The following is a 19,175-nucleotide window of genomic DNA, read 5'->3' on the forward strand; positions in this document are numbered from 1 at the left end:
CTCGGGAGGAGGTGGTTTGCTTTAGATGCACGCTCCAAAGATCTTTGCGATTCTTTATTCTATAGGTAATATCTATATATTAATTTATGCATGTTAGTGGGAACGCTTTTTCACTCTGATTAATATTTTGGTTAATTAATCCTATTAAATATTATTAAGACTGTTCGACTTGTGTTTCCTACTTGGATACGTTCGGGAGCTAAAAAAAATAACAGACAAAATCCATTAATTGTTCTTACAATTTTTTTTATTATTAAAAGTTATTTTGTTTTGTTCTGCCAAGTCGCCATCATTCATTACCAGCCTAGTTTTTGGACTCAGAGCCTCAAATTTTGACTACAGTCGCCAGTCTTCGCTACGTATTCAGACTTATCCCCATATTATTTATATAATTTTTGCATTATTGGTCAAATCTTTGAATATTGCTTCTTCCATTTTGGTTTGGGTTTTAGTGACAATTGCTAAGTTTAATTTTGGCTACTAATGTTGTCTCTCTACATACAAACAGCCTGTCTGCATGCCCAAAGAAAAGAATGCGACATCATAGATGAGAAGAGTCAAGCAATGTTACAAATTTTGTGATTCATCGTCAATGGAAGTTTGCATGGTCAATATATAAAAAATATTATACATGATATACATATAAATTAATATGCTCAATAAATTTTGGTACTACTATATACAATGTAAATATAAAAAAAAAAATTTCTTGTAATGAGCGGGTAATCAGATTTATCATTTCATAAATTTTGTCCTGATTAATTATTTCAATATTTAAATTCAATATTTCAAGATAAATAAATAATTTTTAATAGTTAAGTACCTCTTAATTGAAATGAATCAACAATTTCTTGAATTAAAAAGGTCGGGAACTTGTAATGGATATATTAAAATAATATTCTACAAGGCTGGTTATGCTAATTACCGTCCATCATTGGCGGGTTATAAGCTAAAAATTCCTATAATGATTGTTTCCCATAATGATTTAATAAATCAACAATCAAAATATTAATTAAGAATAATAATTCCCTCTCTTTTCTTTCACTTTCTCTCTCGACTTTCTAGAAGATTGACATAATTGAGGCTGTGGAAGATCCCTTCCACTGATGGATATCTCACTCGTGAATGGGAGTTAACTTTATAGTTTCTACTTTTTGTGAATCAACAATCTCGACCCCATTATAGGATTTATTCAAATCAAAAGTAGAGGTGAGAGGTGCACATGGCATGTATGGGCTTGTCAAAGTGAAAACATTAGGGTTTTGGCATGTTCAACATGATATAGTTGTTCTTTTTTATAAAAATTTGTAATATAAAATGTGTTCAGGGACTCTCCTGCTTGGGGAGACCGAGAGAGAGAGAGAGCCAAAGAGAAAGAGACAAATCTTCAAAATTTAATGTTTGTTGAAATGGTGTTGGAATCCTATGGAGAATATTATTATCTTGATCTTCGTGCAAGGAATTTACAAAAAAATTGACAGATCTTCTACATTCATTGATAGTACTTTGCAAAGCATAAATTTTGATCTAAGATTTCGTTCACCTAAATTTGTAAAAAAAATATAACAAACCCTTAGTTAGATCTTTATCCCATAATACACTTTGTATTTTTTTTTTTTTTGGCAGTTATCTATTTCTTTAGATAATAAAAATACTACTTATAAAAAAAAAAAAAAAAAAAAAAACCTTCATCCTGATCTTCTACTGTCTCCTTACTATCTGCCTGCATGTGTCATTCTAATAGGAGAGACAAGACTGCTCGATTGGAGGATGTATCAATTTTGACTGTGACCAACAAACCATACGCTTTATAGATAAAGAAACATTGAATCAAGGAACGTAGGAAATTTTGATTAATGAGGTAATAATGATAGTAATTTTACATGTGACACAGTCAGCAGTCAAGCATCTACATGTTACGAAGATCTATTACCACGAGAAACATTTTTATTGCTTTTCAACAAGAAAAATAAAAACAAATTTGCCGACAGAAAACAATAGCTTTTAGTTGTTTGTCACTATTGCTGCTTCTTTTTGAAAAAAAATGAACCTTTGGAAATTTTAGGATCGAGTTCCAAATTTGTTTTCAGCATTCCCAAATGTTCGATTGATGTGTATAAAAATCTGAAAATTGCAGAAAGATGTTCAAAGGAAGGACATTGGTCCAAATAGTCCGTACCGCTGGTCCCATTCTAATCTCCAGCAAATTACCTTCTTTCTACTTATTTGTTGCCGACACATTTTGCATGATAGAGCATCTAATTTAGATATTTTGGCTCAGAGTGCTAACCAGAATGTCGGTCTGAATTGAGTCTTTCCACATACAATTTTGTTTTCTTAACTAAAACGTGTTCGATTTCTTCTTCTCAATTCATGCAGTTAATTAGTTATTTTGTCACTCGATTTCAAGTCTCGCTTTCAGACAAGTACTCATTTTTTTGAATCCATAACCTTGTTATTTCAAGTTCTTAAATGGATGAAGAAACCATTTGAAAGCTTTGAGACTTTTGTCCAAAATTATCACACTACGTTAAAGACATCGGGCAAACATTTTAAAACTAGTTAATTTAATCGAAATCCTACCACCTATAATTATTATAAGTACAATTAACTAATTAAAATCTATCATCATGTAAACTTCATAAAAAAATTATGTAAAACTCATGTTTTTAAGTGAGACATACTTAAATAATTTTTTTGTTATGATTAGCGAATTGAAAGATTATAATCAAAATAATTATATATGAAATACTCCCTTGATATTAATGTGAGGAACCACTTGGATGCGCTGATATGGCATTGGAAATGTTCAAAATCTTGAAACACTGTTGATATTAGTAATATCAAGAGGGAACGATCCTGTCCTGTCTGCCTATATCGCTCTATGATTCAGTTTTGCCCGGCCAAATGGATCTTTTCTAGTGTAAGTCGGTCTCCCTGACCCACTTTTTATATTTCATTTATATTTTCTTTCAATATTTCCCCTCAAACATCAGGCAACAGTGAAACTTGTGTAGCGCATATGATAGTATGAACTAGCTTGTGATAAAGTTGGAACATAAACCAAGAAATACGCTTTGCTTGACAGTTTGAATCCTAAAGTTGTTGGAACTCGGAACCTACATAAATCGTCCTCAAAACCCAAAAAAAAAAAAAAAAAACAAAATTCATTGTCTCAACCCCAAAGATTAAATAACTTGCCTCGTGCTTACGTAAATGTTACGTATGAAGACTTAAATTTTGATTCGTGTCACTTTAAGATTTAGATATTTATTTATTGGACATTTTAAATCAATTTATTTATCATAATTTATATATTTATGAATATTATTCGTTTTGATTTTCTTAACTTTACGATTTTATCTTATAAAATCTTTCGTAAAAAAATTCTTTTATAATCTAATGATTTTCTTTTTATGTTCGATATAAAATTTAAATATCTTATTTAAGTTTATGATATTATCCTCCACCCAATATCGTGAGACCTTCATCACAAAAATTGATTATCTTATCTATCTCTCGAGATACTTGACGTAAATCGAACGGTTTAGAATTAATTCTGATATTATTTGTCACGTGTCAAGACGTTTCAAATCAACCTACTTATTATGGTTCACATCCTTGTAAATTATTATTCACTCTGATCCTCTTAACCTCACGATTTTATCTTACAAAAAATGACTCGTAAAAAAAATATTGTGTGAATCTTTTATACCTCAGTAACTTTTTTTTTTATGTTCAATATGAAATTTAAAATTCTTCTTTAATTTGTGACACGTGCACTTGGAATTCTTCTTTAATTTGTGACACGTGCACTTGGATAACCGGAAGTTGGGATTGGATAGGCTCAACCCACTTAACACCTTTTCAAATCCTACCCAGTATCTGGTCTATGAGATACAATAGCGGCCAACCTAAAACCATTTGGGTAGAAAAAAATGTAACTAAGCCCAGTCTTGCTGCTGATTGATAAAGAGGAGAAAATTGAAAGGTGAGTGTCCTCTAGCAGTCGAGATCAGATGAACGATTATAAAGAAGAGAAAATGGGAAAGTGATTCCCCTCTAGTAGACGAGATTAGATAAAGGATTATAAAGAGTGCACACCCTAATTGCTAGTATGACATAATTGGCATGTTATCTCCCCCAAGGTTTTACAGCCTTTATTGATTTTGACAAAGTACGAAGGTTAAAATTTACAATATTATATCAGCTATTCTGTTTTAAATCTTCCTAAAAAGACAAAATACATATTTTAACTTGCATTATTTCAGACAGACAGGGTCAATTTTCAAAATGATACCAAGATTAATCAAAGGTTAGCAATAGGTAACACAAACTTTATGAATAAAGAGAATAGATAACCTGGGTGGCTGAGGCCATGACCCCATGATGTCTGAGAGCACCTCACACCCTAGATTATGGGAGCTGTTTGTTCTACAATCACAGATTCATAACAGGCATGGAACATGAATAACTCCTCTGTTTCATATACCAAGACCAGGTATCAATAATAGAGAATCATGTGGTGTTCAACGTTAGCAATAAATCTCCCACAACAGAATATGCTTAGCCTTTCCTGTTTTCTTCATCAAATTAAATGCTGTACTAAATCCTGATGGAAGCAAACTGTAGAAACCGAATAGCAGATGAAAAAATAGTCAAAATGTCAGCTATTGTTATAGAATTCAAACTAAAAGTTCATATTTAAGCTATTTATACCAATTCATTGTCAGAGTAGAACCTTTTTATATGTTGTTTGCAGCACCATTTTTTTTATTTTAGTTATAAGCATATTCATAATTGCACTAAGCTTGAACAAGAATGTGTAATTAATGAAACATAGGAGTTACATCATGAATGATATAAAAAGAAAAAACTACTAAAAACCATAAAATAATGTCAAACACCCAAAATAGAAGAAACAGAGTTGTTAGCGTACGTTATTGGTTATTCCTTGTAAGAAAGTTTTCAAACATAACAACAATAAATTAGGTCTTTTCCTTTAGCATGTAGGATTCAAAATACTATACATAAAAACAAGTTCAAAGTATTTACCTCAAAATATGCTAGGATAGCCCTCAGTTCTTTAAGAAATTTTCTGTCAACGGTATTCCTCAGGCAAAACAAGACTTCAAACCAAGGAAAAGATGGTAAAATGACCAATTTCGATCAGGTTGTACATTCTGATTACAATAATTTTAAGTTATATATCAGTATCAGAATTCTATTAAAATATCAGAATAATCAGCTCAAAATAAAAACTTAATCTGTGAATGCAGATGGCATCTAACAAGGGGCTAAGAAATTTGAAAAGGCACAAGATGGACTTGAAAGAGTTCAAGAACTCTGATATTATCAAAGGTCCACCAAAAGATCAATACCTCAATTTACAGCAATTGCTGTTAGCTATCTGGCAAGAAGGATAAATACAGAATGGAGAACACTGAGTTCAAGTCTTCCAAATTCTATTTTCGTTAGGGTTTTCGAGACAAGAATCGACCTCATGAGAGTAGTAATAGTAGGTCCTGACAACACCCTTTATCAGAGTGGCCTCTTATTCTTCGATATAAATTATGAACTTTCCTAGAGTTGTTTGCTATCTTGGTACATGAACCCTAACATTTACAAAAGCAGAAAGATTTGCCCCAGCATCTTAAACACTTGGAAAGGAGAGGCAGAAGAGGGGTGGGATTCAAACCGATCAACCATACTGCTAGTTCCCATTCAGGGTTTAGTTTTGAAAGACCAATCACAATCCCAAAGGTGGAACCAACAAGTTTTCATCCGAAACCGCTTGACCATGATTCGGATACTAAAAAGGCCATCCGAAAATTTTGAAGATTTCATGACGGAGTATTTCCATATGCAGGCCAACAAGATTCTGAGGACTTAAACAGATAAGATGTTCCTTTGACATGTCTCAGCTTTTGAAGAAGGAATTCAGTGCCGAGATCAAATTCATGAAGCAAGATTACAAGAAAAAATTAACTCAAGTTTGATTCAAGTTACAATTTTTAAAGAAAAGGGAATTACCATTTTTTTACCCTTTTTCTGTTAATAACAGTTTGATTCAATTTTTTTTTTCAAACTAATATAACCGTTCAAACTGCTGGAATAATTAGTCAAAACAAACTCATTATTTTTGTTAAATAAAATAAATTTACTCAAATTTAATCTAAAATTTGGCATCTTTACCTTGAAATTTTAGAGAGTTGCTGCTTCTTTACCTCAGCAGGTAGGCTTCGACAACAGCAGCTAATGTTTTGTTCTCCAAATTTAGAGATTAAAATTGACATTTTTAGGGAAAAAAACAGACACAAACTTGACAGACAGCGCTTGAAGAAGCGATAAGGAAAGAATGAAAAAGGAGGCGACATGAAAAGACAGATTACGAGTTTGTGCGTGAATCTAACATGAAAAAAATCCACCTTCCAGATTTTCTTATGGCTTACGGTTTTATTAGATTCACGCACAAACCTGAAATATGCCTCTCCTTTTCCTTTAATTTCAAAATTTCCTTTGGTCACCCAAAACTGAGAGAGACAGTGGGATAAGGGGGAGGAGGTTTATGCTTTTATACTACTGTAGAAATTGTTTCGCCGAAGGTGGTGATGAACCCTAATTTCAGTGGCTCAGATCTGACGGCAACTCATGACGAATGATGAATCATTGGACCGTTAAGCTGATCATGTGAATTCTGACTTTATTGAAAAACGGGCGGTGAGGTAAGAAATTGGAAAAAGTACTGCACCAGCCGCCGCTAAAATTGGTAATTGTAGTGATTTTTATTTTTATAATATATTAAAAATAATTAGAAATATATAGCAAATACAATACTACTATTAATTGAAATAGCTACATTCAATCTAAAATATATTTTGCATTTTTTAATTTTGAAAATAATAGATATTTTAAAAAGAAATTAATAACCAAGTGAAATTTATTTCAAGGGAAAAAAGGATATAGTTCATTTAGATTTGAAGTCGATGGCAATGGCATGTTTTTTAAGTAATAAAATAAATAAAACTAAATTTGACTTATTTATGTATTTATTCATCAAAAAAAAAAATAGGATGAGGGTTTAGCAGTTCAGCTTTAGTCTAATTCTGGCTTGGGTGTGTCCAAACTCGAGACTAGTTGGGTTGAAAACCCGTTTAGTAGCCTTATTAATTTTGGGCTACATAACTGCACCAAGCTGGGCCGGATCTGCTCAGCTTTTGGATCAATCATCATGAACAAAAAGTGTCTCAAGGATCACTTGGGCTCAAAGTGACCAGGGTTAGTTTTGGGCTCTCTCAGTAGCCATCTTAAATTTTGTATCCCCTTCAAAATTTAATTCCCAAAAATTATATGGTCATGACGAAAGCATACAATGTGCATCCATGGATGCACTGATAATATGATGGCGTCATAAAATAATCAATGAAGAATATAATTTTTGAACAGTCAAATAGTTAGTTGGAAGAAATATCTTTGTCTAAGCCTTGAATAACGGTTTGTTATTGACTTATTGTTTTGTTAGTTACAATTGCAATTGGTGATCTAACACGACTTTCACTTTCACGAGTCTTTGGTTATAAAAAAAAAAAAAAAAAAATTCCTGTCTGGTGGAACTTGTTAACATTGGACCGACCAAAAAGAAGTGGATAATCCTATTAAAATTTGCCTAAACGCGTCTTCATAAGCGTGCTCTTGCATGACTTTTTTTGGGTGAATTTTTCTACCCATTATCTGGAATATGACAAATCCCCAGTTCCCTTTCCAAGGAGATTGACGGGTTACAAGTCAAGCCGACAGATATTGACAGGATATATCCAAGATTTGGATTTTTTTTACGACGGCTTGGGAGTTGGGACTCAGTGCTGCACAGGTGTTGATGAAACGAAAGTGCCTATCTTTTGCCTGACGAAACCGTTATTAACAGTTATCACTGAGTCAACTTTCTGGTGATAGCTTTGAAAATGACGGGTGATGAAACCTTAGCCTAAAGACATTTATGACTCTGATGGTTCTGGCAATTTGGAATGTTTCTTATATTTCTCTTCCAGCACTTTCAGTCTACGTCTTTATCTGACAGTTTAAAGCCAGGTTCGGAACTGAAAGTTTGACGCTTGGAAAAGTTTGGAGCTAATTTGTTGTCAATGTGTTTGTTTTGATGATTTGGAAATAGGAATGTTTTGATGATTTGGAAATAGGAAAAACGAAGCAACCATTTGTTCGTGAACCTTTTGGCCTTTTTCCTGAGTACCGTTTGCTTTTGATAGTATCTTTGGTGATTCAGGGGACTTAGAATCAGCAATCGATGTTCTCTTTATTTCTTAAACTAGAATTACTTTTTAGACCATGATCAATTTGGATTAATAATTTTTGGATGATGTGCATTTCAAGTCTCCTCCTTCATGCTTTTGAAATTGATTCAAACTTGCACTAACACCACATACGTCTTATTTCTAATCTAATATTTCAATCTGGATGTCCCCTCCACCAGTTTGCTTTAGTTATCTTTATCTTGCTCGTTGTCTGCCTAAGCTTAAATGCAACTGTATCAACTGATTTTTATGGTAGTTGCTGTAAAAAGCTTGTCAGAAACATCTGGGTGGGACTTTCTAGCGTGTTCCTTGTATATGAATTCAGAAGTCTCATCATTATTTTCAATATAATTCCAGGGAAGAAGTGTCTCTGTTCTCCATCGTGTCCCTCCTTCACATTGAGATTCTTCTATGTTCTTTTCAACCAAATGGATTTTTCAGATATGCATATTCAGTGAAAGCGCATATATGGTGGAGACAGACACGTAAAATGCAATAAATTTAAAATTACTTCAATTAATAAATTGATGAATATACATCCTTCCCGAGTTCAAACCTAAGCAATAATCCAAAATAACTTAATTTGCCAGACCCTTAAAAGGGTTAATATCAGTAAATTAAAAGACAAAAACCACATCAGAAATTCCAGCAGCTTCTTCATTCCAAGGAAGTTTCAGCGTCAGTTTGCCATCGGCTGACCACTCAGAAGCCACCTCAGTGTCATTGATATAACAGACCTTTGGAGGAACATTGGAATAGGCTAGGAAGTTCCCACCACCTTTAACTTTGATCCTGGCAGCAGGGCCTGCTCCAACCTCGTTGTAATCCAATTCTTGAATTGTTCCTCCAGAATTAAACATGTTGGTTAGACCAATAGGGGCAAATTTGGCAACGCGACCCAGTTTTTTGAGAGGCACAAAGCTGAAAATCTCAAATGAAGATGGTTGGATAGTGACTTGAATCGGATCAGATTTTGGTGTCAGAAAGAGCAGTTTTTCGGCCTCGTCAAGGTAGACCACATACTCTTCAGCCTCACCTATTTCAGCGGCTTCCATGCATTGGTCCCATTCAATATCAGTGACATGCACGGCACCGGAGACAGGCTTGTAGCACTGTCGACAGCCCATGATCCTCTTCTCCTTACCGTCCCAGCCGCCTCCTTGGCAGTTGAAAGCTCCAATAACACCTCCATACTGCGTAAAGAGAGAGTTCTGTTAACATATCGAAGTAACTCCATGTACAAAGAAAAATTTTGATGACAACAAGAGATGTACCTTATTGAAATTCCATAACTTGAGAATGGACTTGTTGTCAAACAGAGGGTTTACAAAAAGGCAATCTCTGGTTGGAAGGGCGTAGCGCTGGCACTTAGGGATGGTGCCATCTGGGTAAACTAGCTTCTTAATAAGATCAAAATCGTGACAGCCAAGGGAGTCACTCAGGTAGACTGGTCCACCACATATTGCCCTCGATCCCGCATGATATTTGGCGCAAATATGGTCAGATTGGAACATATCCCAATCAGGTTGTATTATCTGACCCATCCACAAACTGTTATAAGCACAGTGGATCATATGAACACCTTGCAACCAGAAAACTCCATTTGGATCCCCATTTGGATCCTGGAACCAGAAATCATCACCTGTCACAAAAATAATTATGATCAGTTCATTTATTAATTTACTACACCATATGGTTGATGGTAAAAAAGATTATCAGGATGAAAAGGACCATCTGTTTTCACTTTCTTACCAACTCTTCCCATGGCTATCTGTTTTGTCCCAAGGAAGAAAAAGTCGTTGCATTGTTGCATGCTGGAGATAATTCCAGTCCCTTTGAAGTTCTTTGACAACGATTTTGACAACCCATTGTAATAAGCTTTGGCAAGCTCCACCCTGCCTCCGTATTCTTCAGATACATATTCAAGAGTCTAGATAGAAAATATTCACGTAGAATTATTACCATGCTCGATCAAACATAAAATATACAAACAGATAAAAATATTAGTACTTTAATTTTTAAATCACTTACGTGAATGACATCCACTTTTACCCCGGTAATACCGGATTTGGCAAGGGGAGAATGCATGGAGTCGTAGAAATCATCGGCTTGACTTGGGTGAACTAGCCCAATACCGGCTTCAACAATTTTATCAACGGCTAAATCTTGCATCGTCTCCCTAAGTCCCGAAGAGACATTGCAAGGGGCCACTTTGCAATTGAGGTGAGTTGTCCCTGGTCTAACACCACCCCAGGCACCACAAAGAGCATGCCACACCCAAATGTCATCTAAACCTTTAAACTTGGTTCTCAAATCCCTTGTAAAAGCCTTCATGCCATAGTTATCAGCCGTGCAACCACAGCTTCCATTTGAAAGGCTGCTTTCTTCTTCTTCAAACATATCATCCGGTTCTTGTTTCAGCTTTTTAATCTTGGGTTCAATCATGGAAACATCAGTGGCACCAGACTGGAGGGCCTTGTCACGAGCCTTGGTGGCATGTTCGATTTCAATGGCCTTTGTGATCAGCATCTTGGGCTTCTGTGGATTGAATGAAGGAGCGTTAGGACCCAAGAAGGACCCTCCCTTATATTTTTTGAACTTCTCGCCCTCTTCAAATCTGTGAAGCCTGGCAGTCATCTGTTCCCCACCAAGAACAAGGTTTTTCATATCCTCGTTGGGGTTATCACTATCACGATTGATGCTTTGCCAGCCATCATCAATGATGATAAACCTTGGTGAGACACCGCCATCAGCAAACTCTTTTACACCCTGCCATACACCAGCAGGTTCTACGGTTAAGTAAAATGCATCCCAAGTGCACCAACCAAATTTGTCAATGATAGAAGGAAGGTTTTTCTCTTCCAAGAGCTTGAAGGTATTAAGATGAACCCTAATAGCACTAAATGCTTCTTTCATCAAGTTGAAAGGGTTTTCAGACACATGAACATAGGCAATTGAATTGAAAGAAGATGACTTGATTTGAGTAGAACCACTCTCAGCAAAGATCATGACATGGCCATCATTGCCAGGACAAAGGGCAGATCTGAAACTCCCTTCAATGATGGGTATAATTATAACATAGGACTTTATTTCAGGGACATCTAAGACTACCCATTGGGTTTCCATTTGCAAATCAGAGCCGGAAGTTCCCACCCATTGTGTAGACCACCATGTTTTGAACCTAAAGACACTCAAAAAGTTCCTATCAATGAATCTACCCAAAGAGTTCATCATACTATCAGAGGGTTCATCATTGCTGAATCCTAGGAACCCACCTCTATGAGACAGAGCGTGCACCCGATGAAGCAGGGGAAAAGGAGCATCAGACTCTGAGTATTTACAGTTAACCGAAAACGGTGTGAAAGTGACATTGCTAGGAGCATCACAGAGTAAAGGAAAGCCTTTGACACTGAGCTTGCCATTAGACAAATCAAAGTACTTGTCCAAACTACTGGAGCGGAAGAGATTGGAAGTAGAATTGGAGGGATTGTTTGGAGGTACCATGACAAAGTCAAAAGAAGAAAGACAAAACGAAAGAAAAACACAAACTAAAGAGAAAACAAGAAACAGGAACGATAACAAAGTACAGAAAACTCTCAAAGCTAGCTGAAACTTGAGTTCTAGTTCTCAGCCGACGGGGTTTATATTGAGCACCAAGGACCACTTTTTTGTCTCTTTGATGATTATATCTTTTTTAACTCGGCTCCAGAAAGCGGGAACTGCAAATTTGCTATTAATGATAGAGAAAACGACTAAGGGAGCGAGAGACTTACAAGAACAATCAACGCTGCGGAATTGAATGTTCAAAATATTTGATGCACTTTACAAAAATAGATGGTTTAGGAAAAGATAACAAAGAACAGTTATGGCAGTTGGAGAACAATAAAGCAGATGAACTAAAAAAAAAAAAAAAGAAGAATGTTGTTAAAGAGAGCTTGAAGTGATGATTGCTTGCACTCACAGAAGAATTAATGGTGGTGAGCTTGTTCATATATGCACGTATATATAGAGAAAATAAAGGAAATGGGCGCGTAATAAATTTGAATTAAAAATAGAATCAAGTTATCTAGATAAATATATATATATATATATATATATATATATATATATATATTGGTCGGTTGGTTTGGTGATGGTTACTTTCTGGTTTCTGTAGCTCTTTGGTTACTGTGGCCTTTATGCTTCCTTTTCTTCCTTTTCGTTTACTGAAATCCTTTATATGAAAAACAAATTAATTAGCAGTTGCTTTACTTCCCTATACCATATGATGGAAGTTATGACTAAAACAGTTACATCCAGGAACGCATAGAAACAAAAAGGGGGAGGTGGAGAAACTTGCTGTATCAGCTGATTCAGCGATCCATTTATTTTTCTTGGAGCCCCCATGGGCCATAACGACAAATGATGACATTAAGGGAAGGATTCTAAATTGCAATTCCCAAATAACCACAATCACAAATATTCAGCTTAATATTTTGAAGAATTTGATTATTTAATAACCATAATCACAGAAAAGCTAGACAAGGAACTTTCTCGAGGGATTTTCATTCTCTTTTGTGGGTCCAAGGCTCCAAGCCAAACCTTATTCTAGGCTAAAGTTAATAGCAATTGTAAATCAATGGCTAACAAAGTAAAACAAACAGAAAAAAGTTAAAAGACAATCACACCTCCTCTGGATAATTAACTTTGATAACTATAAAGTATTATTTCTTTTTTCTGGTTCAATTAAAACTGTCAGCTTTAGGATAAATTAATAAAGGAAAAATTAGATATAGTGTCCAAGTGATTTCTCTGGAACATTGCAGACTGCTGGCGGATGAAACTGGAAGGTGTGCTTTCAAAATTAGTTTTCTTGCTTTATTTTTTCTTAAAATAAAATTTAATTTTAATTAATTATGTTAATTATTTTTTGTTTAGTGATATCCTTTATACGTCTTTGCAATTTTGCATGGTTAATGCTGGTGCAATAAATTCCCGACGCAAGTTTGCTTGCTTGGAGATAATTAATTGTCTTTTTTTATTTTCTTTTTTGAAGAGTAGAATCTGTGGAAAGAATGAGTTTGGTCCCCCTTGAGTAAGGTTTGAGTGATAAGAAGTTCAATTATCCTTAAGTAAGATTTTAATTTGGAGTTTATGAAAAAAAAAACAAATTTAAAAGAGCTTATCTCTTTTTATAAAATTTAATTCAACTCAACTTTAAATTAATCAAAATTTAAAGTGATTACAAGACATTGAAAGATTTTAGAAAAAAAAAAAAATTAAGAATATGATTTGCTTGCCATATAATACGTGCTTGATGAAGAATTTAAAAATAAAATTAAAATATGATTCTCTCAAAAAATAAATATATATAAGGTTTTTTTTTTTTTTGAGAAATATATAAGGCTACAAGTTATGTACTTGTTTAGGTGGATTTTATATAATTAAAAAGCAATAAATATTAATTAAATATAATATTAAAATAATTGCAAATTTTAAATAAATTAATGAAATTAAGTATTTTAATTAAATAGTTATTTGGATTAAAAAAATTATACTACTAAGTTACTATAACTTAAAAGAAAAAAATGAATGAATTCCAAATTTTATTCAATTAATTTATATAATTATTTTAAAAAATAACACTCAATAACTTTAAAATTTAAATCTTATATATTTTTTAATCCACGTGCCTCTAACCCAATATTTAATTGGGCCAAAAATTTGCTGAAAAGTCAGTAACAAACTCAACGAGGGCCCAACTTAATTAAATTGGGTGAGAAAAAGTTGCTTGGAAGTTGCAACCGACCGACCATTAACAAGAAGAGGAAAAAAAAAATAGAGGATTAGTCAATTTCTTCCCCTCCAAGCAAACTGATTTCCCCATTGTCACCAAAGTCAATTAAAAGGTTTAGTAAGAAAATAAATAAATCTCTATTTTTTTTTCCTTTGGGAAATTTCTTAATTGATTCTAGAATGATCAATTTGGAAGAAGATTGTGTTACCTTTGCCCAAACCACGGAGAAAAAGGCTTCCATCAACCGACAATTCAACACGCTATATTTTGGCTTTATAGGGGATATTAATATTAGTTTCGACAAAAAGTTGAAGCATTCGAGGATAAAATGGTGGTCCAAAATCCGGATGTCGGTGGATTAAGTGCCACTTTTCTTAGGATAAGGATTTAAACAAAGACATAAATTAGTCATATATTCCTTTAATACATAGATAGATAGATTATTCCATGATCTTGGTTTGACAGTTTGCTTTGGACTTCTGCCTTATAACGGTCATCTACGTTAACTTTTTGCGTCATTGTCATTTACTTGCATAATATGTTCCTTATATTTTGTTGATTCGACGTTACTGATGACTAAAACCTAAAAAAAAATTGATGGCTTGATTCGGGTTTATTAGCCCCATTTCAGATTAATTTAAGTCCTACGTACTTGAAAACTGACCTGATTTGATAGGGGCCCAGAGTTATCGTTTGCCAATTAATTACTTGGGCTTGGATAGAAACTTCAGACATCTGACATTTAACACACCGTCGACCACCACCACCACCACCGCCACCGCCCACACTTCCTCCTCCAACAACTCCGATTCGAGCTCTACCTCCAGCACTTCCACCAGCACCACCACCAACACTTCTACTGACGACACCTCCAAAACCTACGCCACCACTAGCACCTCCGCCTACATCGCTTGCAGCGAGATACTCAAAACGATGAAATTAAGGAAAGCCTAAGAATGCCGGCAAAAGTATCAACCGGCGAGCAATTTAAAACAATGAAATCAAGGAAGAAGTAATTGGGAAAAGAAATTTAAAACAATTCAAGGAATGCTGCCATCAAGCCAAGAAATGTAGGTGCTTTCCCATAGGAGCCACCATGAATGAACTTTTTGATTTTGCATTACTTCTTCAGTGACAAAGGAGTACGTCATACAACATGCATGCCGGAAGATAAAGTTGAAAGCTTGGTTCTTTCATAACACATAACATTGCCACCAATAAGAGAACCAATTTTATGTTCTTTTATAACACAATTTTATAAAAGAACCAAGCTTTCAACTTTATGTTCTTTTATAACACTAAAAGTGCCACCTATAACAGGAAGTATTGAATGCAGAGATGACCGTAAAAAGCAAAAGAGACTGAGATATGTACGCCAATTCTTCTATAATTTGTACAACTTACAGGGATAAACACGAGGAGCCATAAAATTTTTTTTTAAAAAAAAGGTATCCTTATATCATAATTCATACACACTACCATAAAGGAAGCGTCTGTAAATTTGAGAGTTGTTCAAGTCTTGTGTTTTCAGGATGAGTTCTATCGTCATGAAGATGAAGCAACCTTAGGGTGCTGGATTCTCTTAACCAGGCAGTAACTACGGGACCTGTTGATACAAATCTACCCACATTACACTTAGCAAGCCGAAAGGGTGCACCCATGCCAATGAGGAGTGCCTCAACAGCTCGCCTTAGTGCACCATCACCAATGACTTTGCTATGTTTGCCCCAACCTGTCAAAATGCTGGATAAAGAAGGAAACCAATGCTTATTTTTGAAACAAGATGGTACAAGGAACATGTTAATCAGCACATTAAACCAATTTGGTTACCTTAACAGTTTTGGCAATTCATGACCTTCAAAAACAACAGAACGTATGTTTAGCAACCATACATGCACCATTGCTAGAGCAGCACCAGAGGACATAAGATGCAAATCTAAGCAAGAATTAGACCATACATTCTCCCACACTTGCCGGCGTTTCCCTTCCAGAACAACCATTTGGGCTCCCCGTTTCTACAAGGTAACATTTTAACAGTGTCAAGCTTTTAAACTATACAAGTTCCTAAATCATAAAGATAGTAAGCAATGAACATCATAGTGGAACACAACTGAGCAAGAAATGCATCCAACTAGTGGTGCAACTGCATTACAAAAGCTAACCTGACCAAAGTGCCACAGCATGTCAGTCAGAGCATTATAAGAGGCAGAAGCAGTTGAAGAGTCCATTAACTTCACTCCATCAAATAGGGATTGAGCTTGGATCCAAACATTCTCCCTATAGCCCATAAGAAGCCCATGGGCAACACCATAGACCTGATTATCAAACAAGCGGAGCTCTTCCAACAACATTGAAGCATCCTCGAAGGAATCACATCGGCTGCATCAAAGCAATACATAGAAATGATCATCCATGTTTTTCAGATAAAAAATGTTTAATAAATACAACAAGAAAAGAGAAAATATCGACAAATAAAGTGCCACAATTTGGAAATCACATAAACCTTGCCACATCTAGCAAATTTTGGGGCCTAATATATCATGTGCTTGATTTGTTCAACTGCAAGTGGATAATGAGTAAGCTAAAAGAGAACAAATCAAAAGTTGCAGACAATGTCATTTTTCTTGAAAACATAGAACATATTCAGTTATTATAGTGCATATATATCAGTCCTGCATTAATACAGGCAAAGCATTTCTGGCTCTAGACTTTAACAAAGATCAATTGAACCTTGCTCGTACATAGATGAGAAATTTTAAAGCACAAGTATGACAAAAAAATGGAACCTTGACCATCTAGTTTTAAGTCATTGCATCAAATAAAATGAAACATATACATGAAATTCACAATAATTCAATGGAGCTAGAAAGAAACAGGACTCTGGGACTGTTACATAAAGTCCACATTTTTCACCAAACAAGATATGAAAAGCAACCGGTTAATTGGCAGGCACAGGAAAAGGCCAATAAATATACCTGCAAGCATTTAAGATGGCTGAAAAGGTGACAACATTTGGTTTAATTTCTAACTCATGCATCTTTCGAAAAACTCCCAAGATGCACAAGATTTCCTGCTTGCCTCTGCAATCTTTCTTTGCTTGACCTCCTTTCTCGGCAGCCAGCTGCCCAAAAATTTTTATGATCCGGTTATCCTCCCCATCTGTTGCTTTGCCTTCAATAACATTCTCCGTGACCAATGAAGAAGAAGAATCAGTTTGCAACTCACTGATCTCGCCAGCATCAAACACACATTCTGAAGTTGCAGACCGACCAAAAGCCTCAATGATAGAATTGTATGTAACAACATTAGGCCTAATACCTTCCTTTGTCATCTCATCAAGCAAGGATACAGCAGATTCTACCAACCCATTCTTGCACAAGGCATCAATTAAAGCACTATAGAGTACAACATCAGCCTTCAATCCTGCCCACTTAAACTCTCTAAAAACATCAATAGCCTCCTCATATAAACCCCCCTTTGATTACACATCAATTACTGTGGAGTAAGTCAATAAATTAGGTGACACCTTTAGTGCTTTCATCTCATCAAACAGTCTTCTAATTTCGTTATACTTCTCTTGTTTCCCACACCCACCCAAAAGTGCACTGTAGGTAACAACGTCCTTCCTGATCCCTGAACCCTCCATCTCCCTGCAAATATCTAGAGCCTCCTCAAACCTACCAAGCTTTGCATAAATAGAAAGCAAAGTATTATATGAAACTCTATCCAAACCAATACCTAAAAATTTCATTTCATTAAACAAATTGAGTGCGTCATCGAATCTACCAGCTTTTGCATACCCATCAATCATAGTACTATAGGTAACAACATTAGGAAAAATATTCTTTGTAGGCATTTCTGCCATAATCTCGAAAGCCAAATCCATTTGTTCACCTTTACAGACCGCATCCAAAAGTGTATTATAAGTGAAAATATCTTGATCAATCCCTCTATTAACCATCTCACCAAACAAATTCCTTGCAGCCTCCCATAAGCCCCCTCTACTACAAACAGCAAGCAAAGAATTAAAAGTAATTCAATCTGGCTGCACTCCGCTACTTAGCATCTCATCAAAAATCTCCACAACCCTTTTAAACTCCACACCTCCTTTCCCACAAGCATCAATCACAGCATTATAAGTAACTAAATTTGGTTTCAGTCCACAGTTTTTCATCGAGCCGAAAACCTTTATGGCCTCATCACAATACCCACTTCTCCCAAAAGCACTAATTAAAGCAGAGAAAGCATAAACAGTATTTCCATAACCCTCACTTAATGCAGTCTCGAAAATGCTCTTGGCAAGTTCAACTTTTCCTAATCTACCAAGAATACTAATCATGGCACTAGATAATTTTCCCTGCTCAGTTTTTCTTCTCTCTCTTCTAACCGCGAATTTAAAACATTTAATGGCTTTTTCATACTCACCTCTGTTTCCAAGCTCTCGAAGCAAGAAAGTGTAGTCATCGGAGCCGCAAAGCTTAGACTCGAATGAGACGAGAACGCTTTCAAGGCCGGCTTGGCCGTTATGTAAGGCAAGTTGAAGGACTTCTTCGGCTATAGAAGTATGGCGGGTGTTGATGGTAGTTTTGGGCCGGCCCAAGTGCATTTTTGACACGAACCGGGTCCATTGGCGGCCAGAGAAATCAGGGGCGAGGGAAGGGAAAGGAGTGGGGCTCTGAGAGAAGAAGGCACGGGGGGTGGAGGCCGCTGCGACGACGGCGGTGGTGTGTTTCGCTTCATTGTAATGTGAAGGTGGGGGCTTCGAGAGGGAGAACTTTTGGGAGTGAGGTAGGTTGCGGTGGTTGTTCTGGTGGTTACGGTGGCTTTTGAAGTGGTTTTGTGGGTACTGATGGTTCTGATGGGGCTTTGTTGTAGCTGCAATTGAACGGTGCCGCGGCGTTGACGCCATTCAATAAATCTCGATCAAAAAAGAAGAAAGGAGCACGGTGGCGTATACCACTATAAGGGAGGGAGGAGGAAGAGAGAGATTAGCCAAAATGGGCTTTGATAGGGCTTGGGGGAGGGAGAAGCCATTGGAAAATGGTGGCTGGTGAAAGAGAGAAAGTTTGGGTTTTTTCTGTAAGAAAAAG

At 35.7% G+C, this 19,175-nt stretch overlaps 2 protein-coding genes, 1 long non-coding RNA gene and 1 pseudogene across 3 annotated transcripts; all 4 read right to left on the reverse strand.

Moving 5' to 3' along the window:
* Window positions 1–4,134: 4,134 nt before the first annotated feature.
* Window positions 4,135–6,735, reverse strand: LOC149512108 (uncharacterized). Its single transcript, XR_016332842.1, has 3 exons — window positions 6,196–6,735; window positions 5,056–5,183; window positions 4,135–4,626 (listed from the first exon to the last, which is right to left on the reverse strand). It is a non-coding gene; the product is annotated as an uncharacterized LOC149512108 (long non-coding RNA).
* Window positions 6,736–8,800: 2,065 nt separating this feature from the next.
* On the reverse strand, window positions 8,801–12,289 carry LOC111314057 (stachyose synthase-like). The gene is made up of 4 exons (XM_022915057.2): window positions 10,341–12,289; window positions 10,062–10,239; window positions 9,584–9,951; window positions 8,801–9,502 (listed from the first exon to the last, which is right to left on the reverse strand). Exons 1-4 carry the CDS (start codon window positions 11,811–11,813, stop codon window positions 8,927–8,929), a joined length of 2,595 nt encoding a protein of 864 aa, XP_022770792.2. The 5' UTR covers window positions 11,814–12,289; the 3' UTR covers window positions 8,801–8,926.
* Window positions 12,290–15,430: 3,141 nt separating this feature from the next.
* On the reverse strand, window positions 15,431–17,436 carry LOC111314058 (pentatricopeptide repeat-containing protein GUN1, chloroplastic-like). Its single transcript, XM_089752842.1, has 4 exons — window positions 17,061–17,436; window positions 16,248–16,464; window positions 15,916–16,100; window positions 15,431–15,828 (listed from the first exon to the last, which is right to left on the reverse strand). Exons 1-4 carry the CDS (start codon window positions 17,414–17,416, stop codon window positions 15,561–15,563), a joined length of 1,026 nt encoding a protein of 341 aa, XP_089608968.1. The 5' UTR covers window positions 17,417–17,436; the 3' UTR covers window positions 15,431–15,560.
* A 130-nt stretch (window positions 17,437–17,566) lies between these two features.
* On the reverse strand, window positions 17,567–18,994 carry LOC149512109 (uncharacterized; annotated as a pseudogene).
* Window positions 18,995–19,175: the final 181 nt, after the last annotated feature.

Source organism: Durio zibethinus, chromosome 23 (genome assembly GCF_047325235.1).
Source record: "Durio zibethinus cultivar Kanyao isolate XHJ-2024 chromosome 23, ASM4732523v1, whole genome shotgun sequence".
Lineage (NCBI taxonomy): Eukaryota > Viridiplantae > Streptophyta > Magnoliopsida > Malvales > Malvaceae > Durio > Durio zibethinus.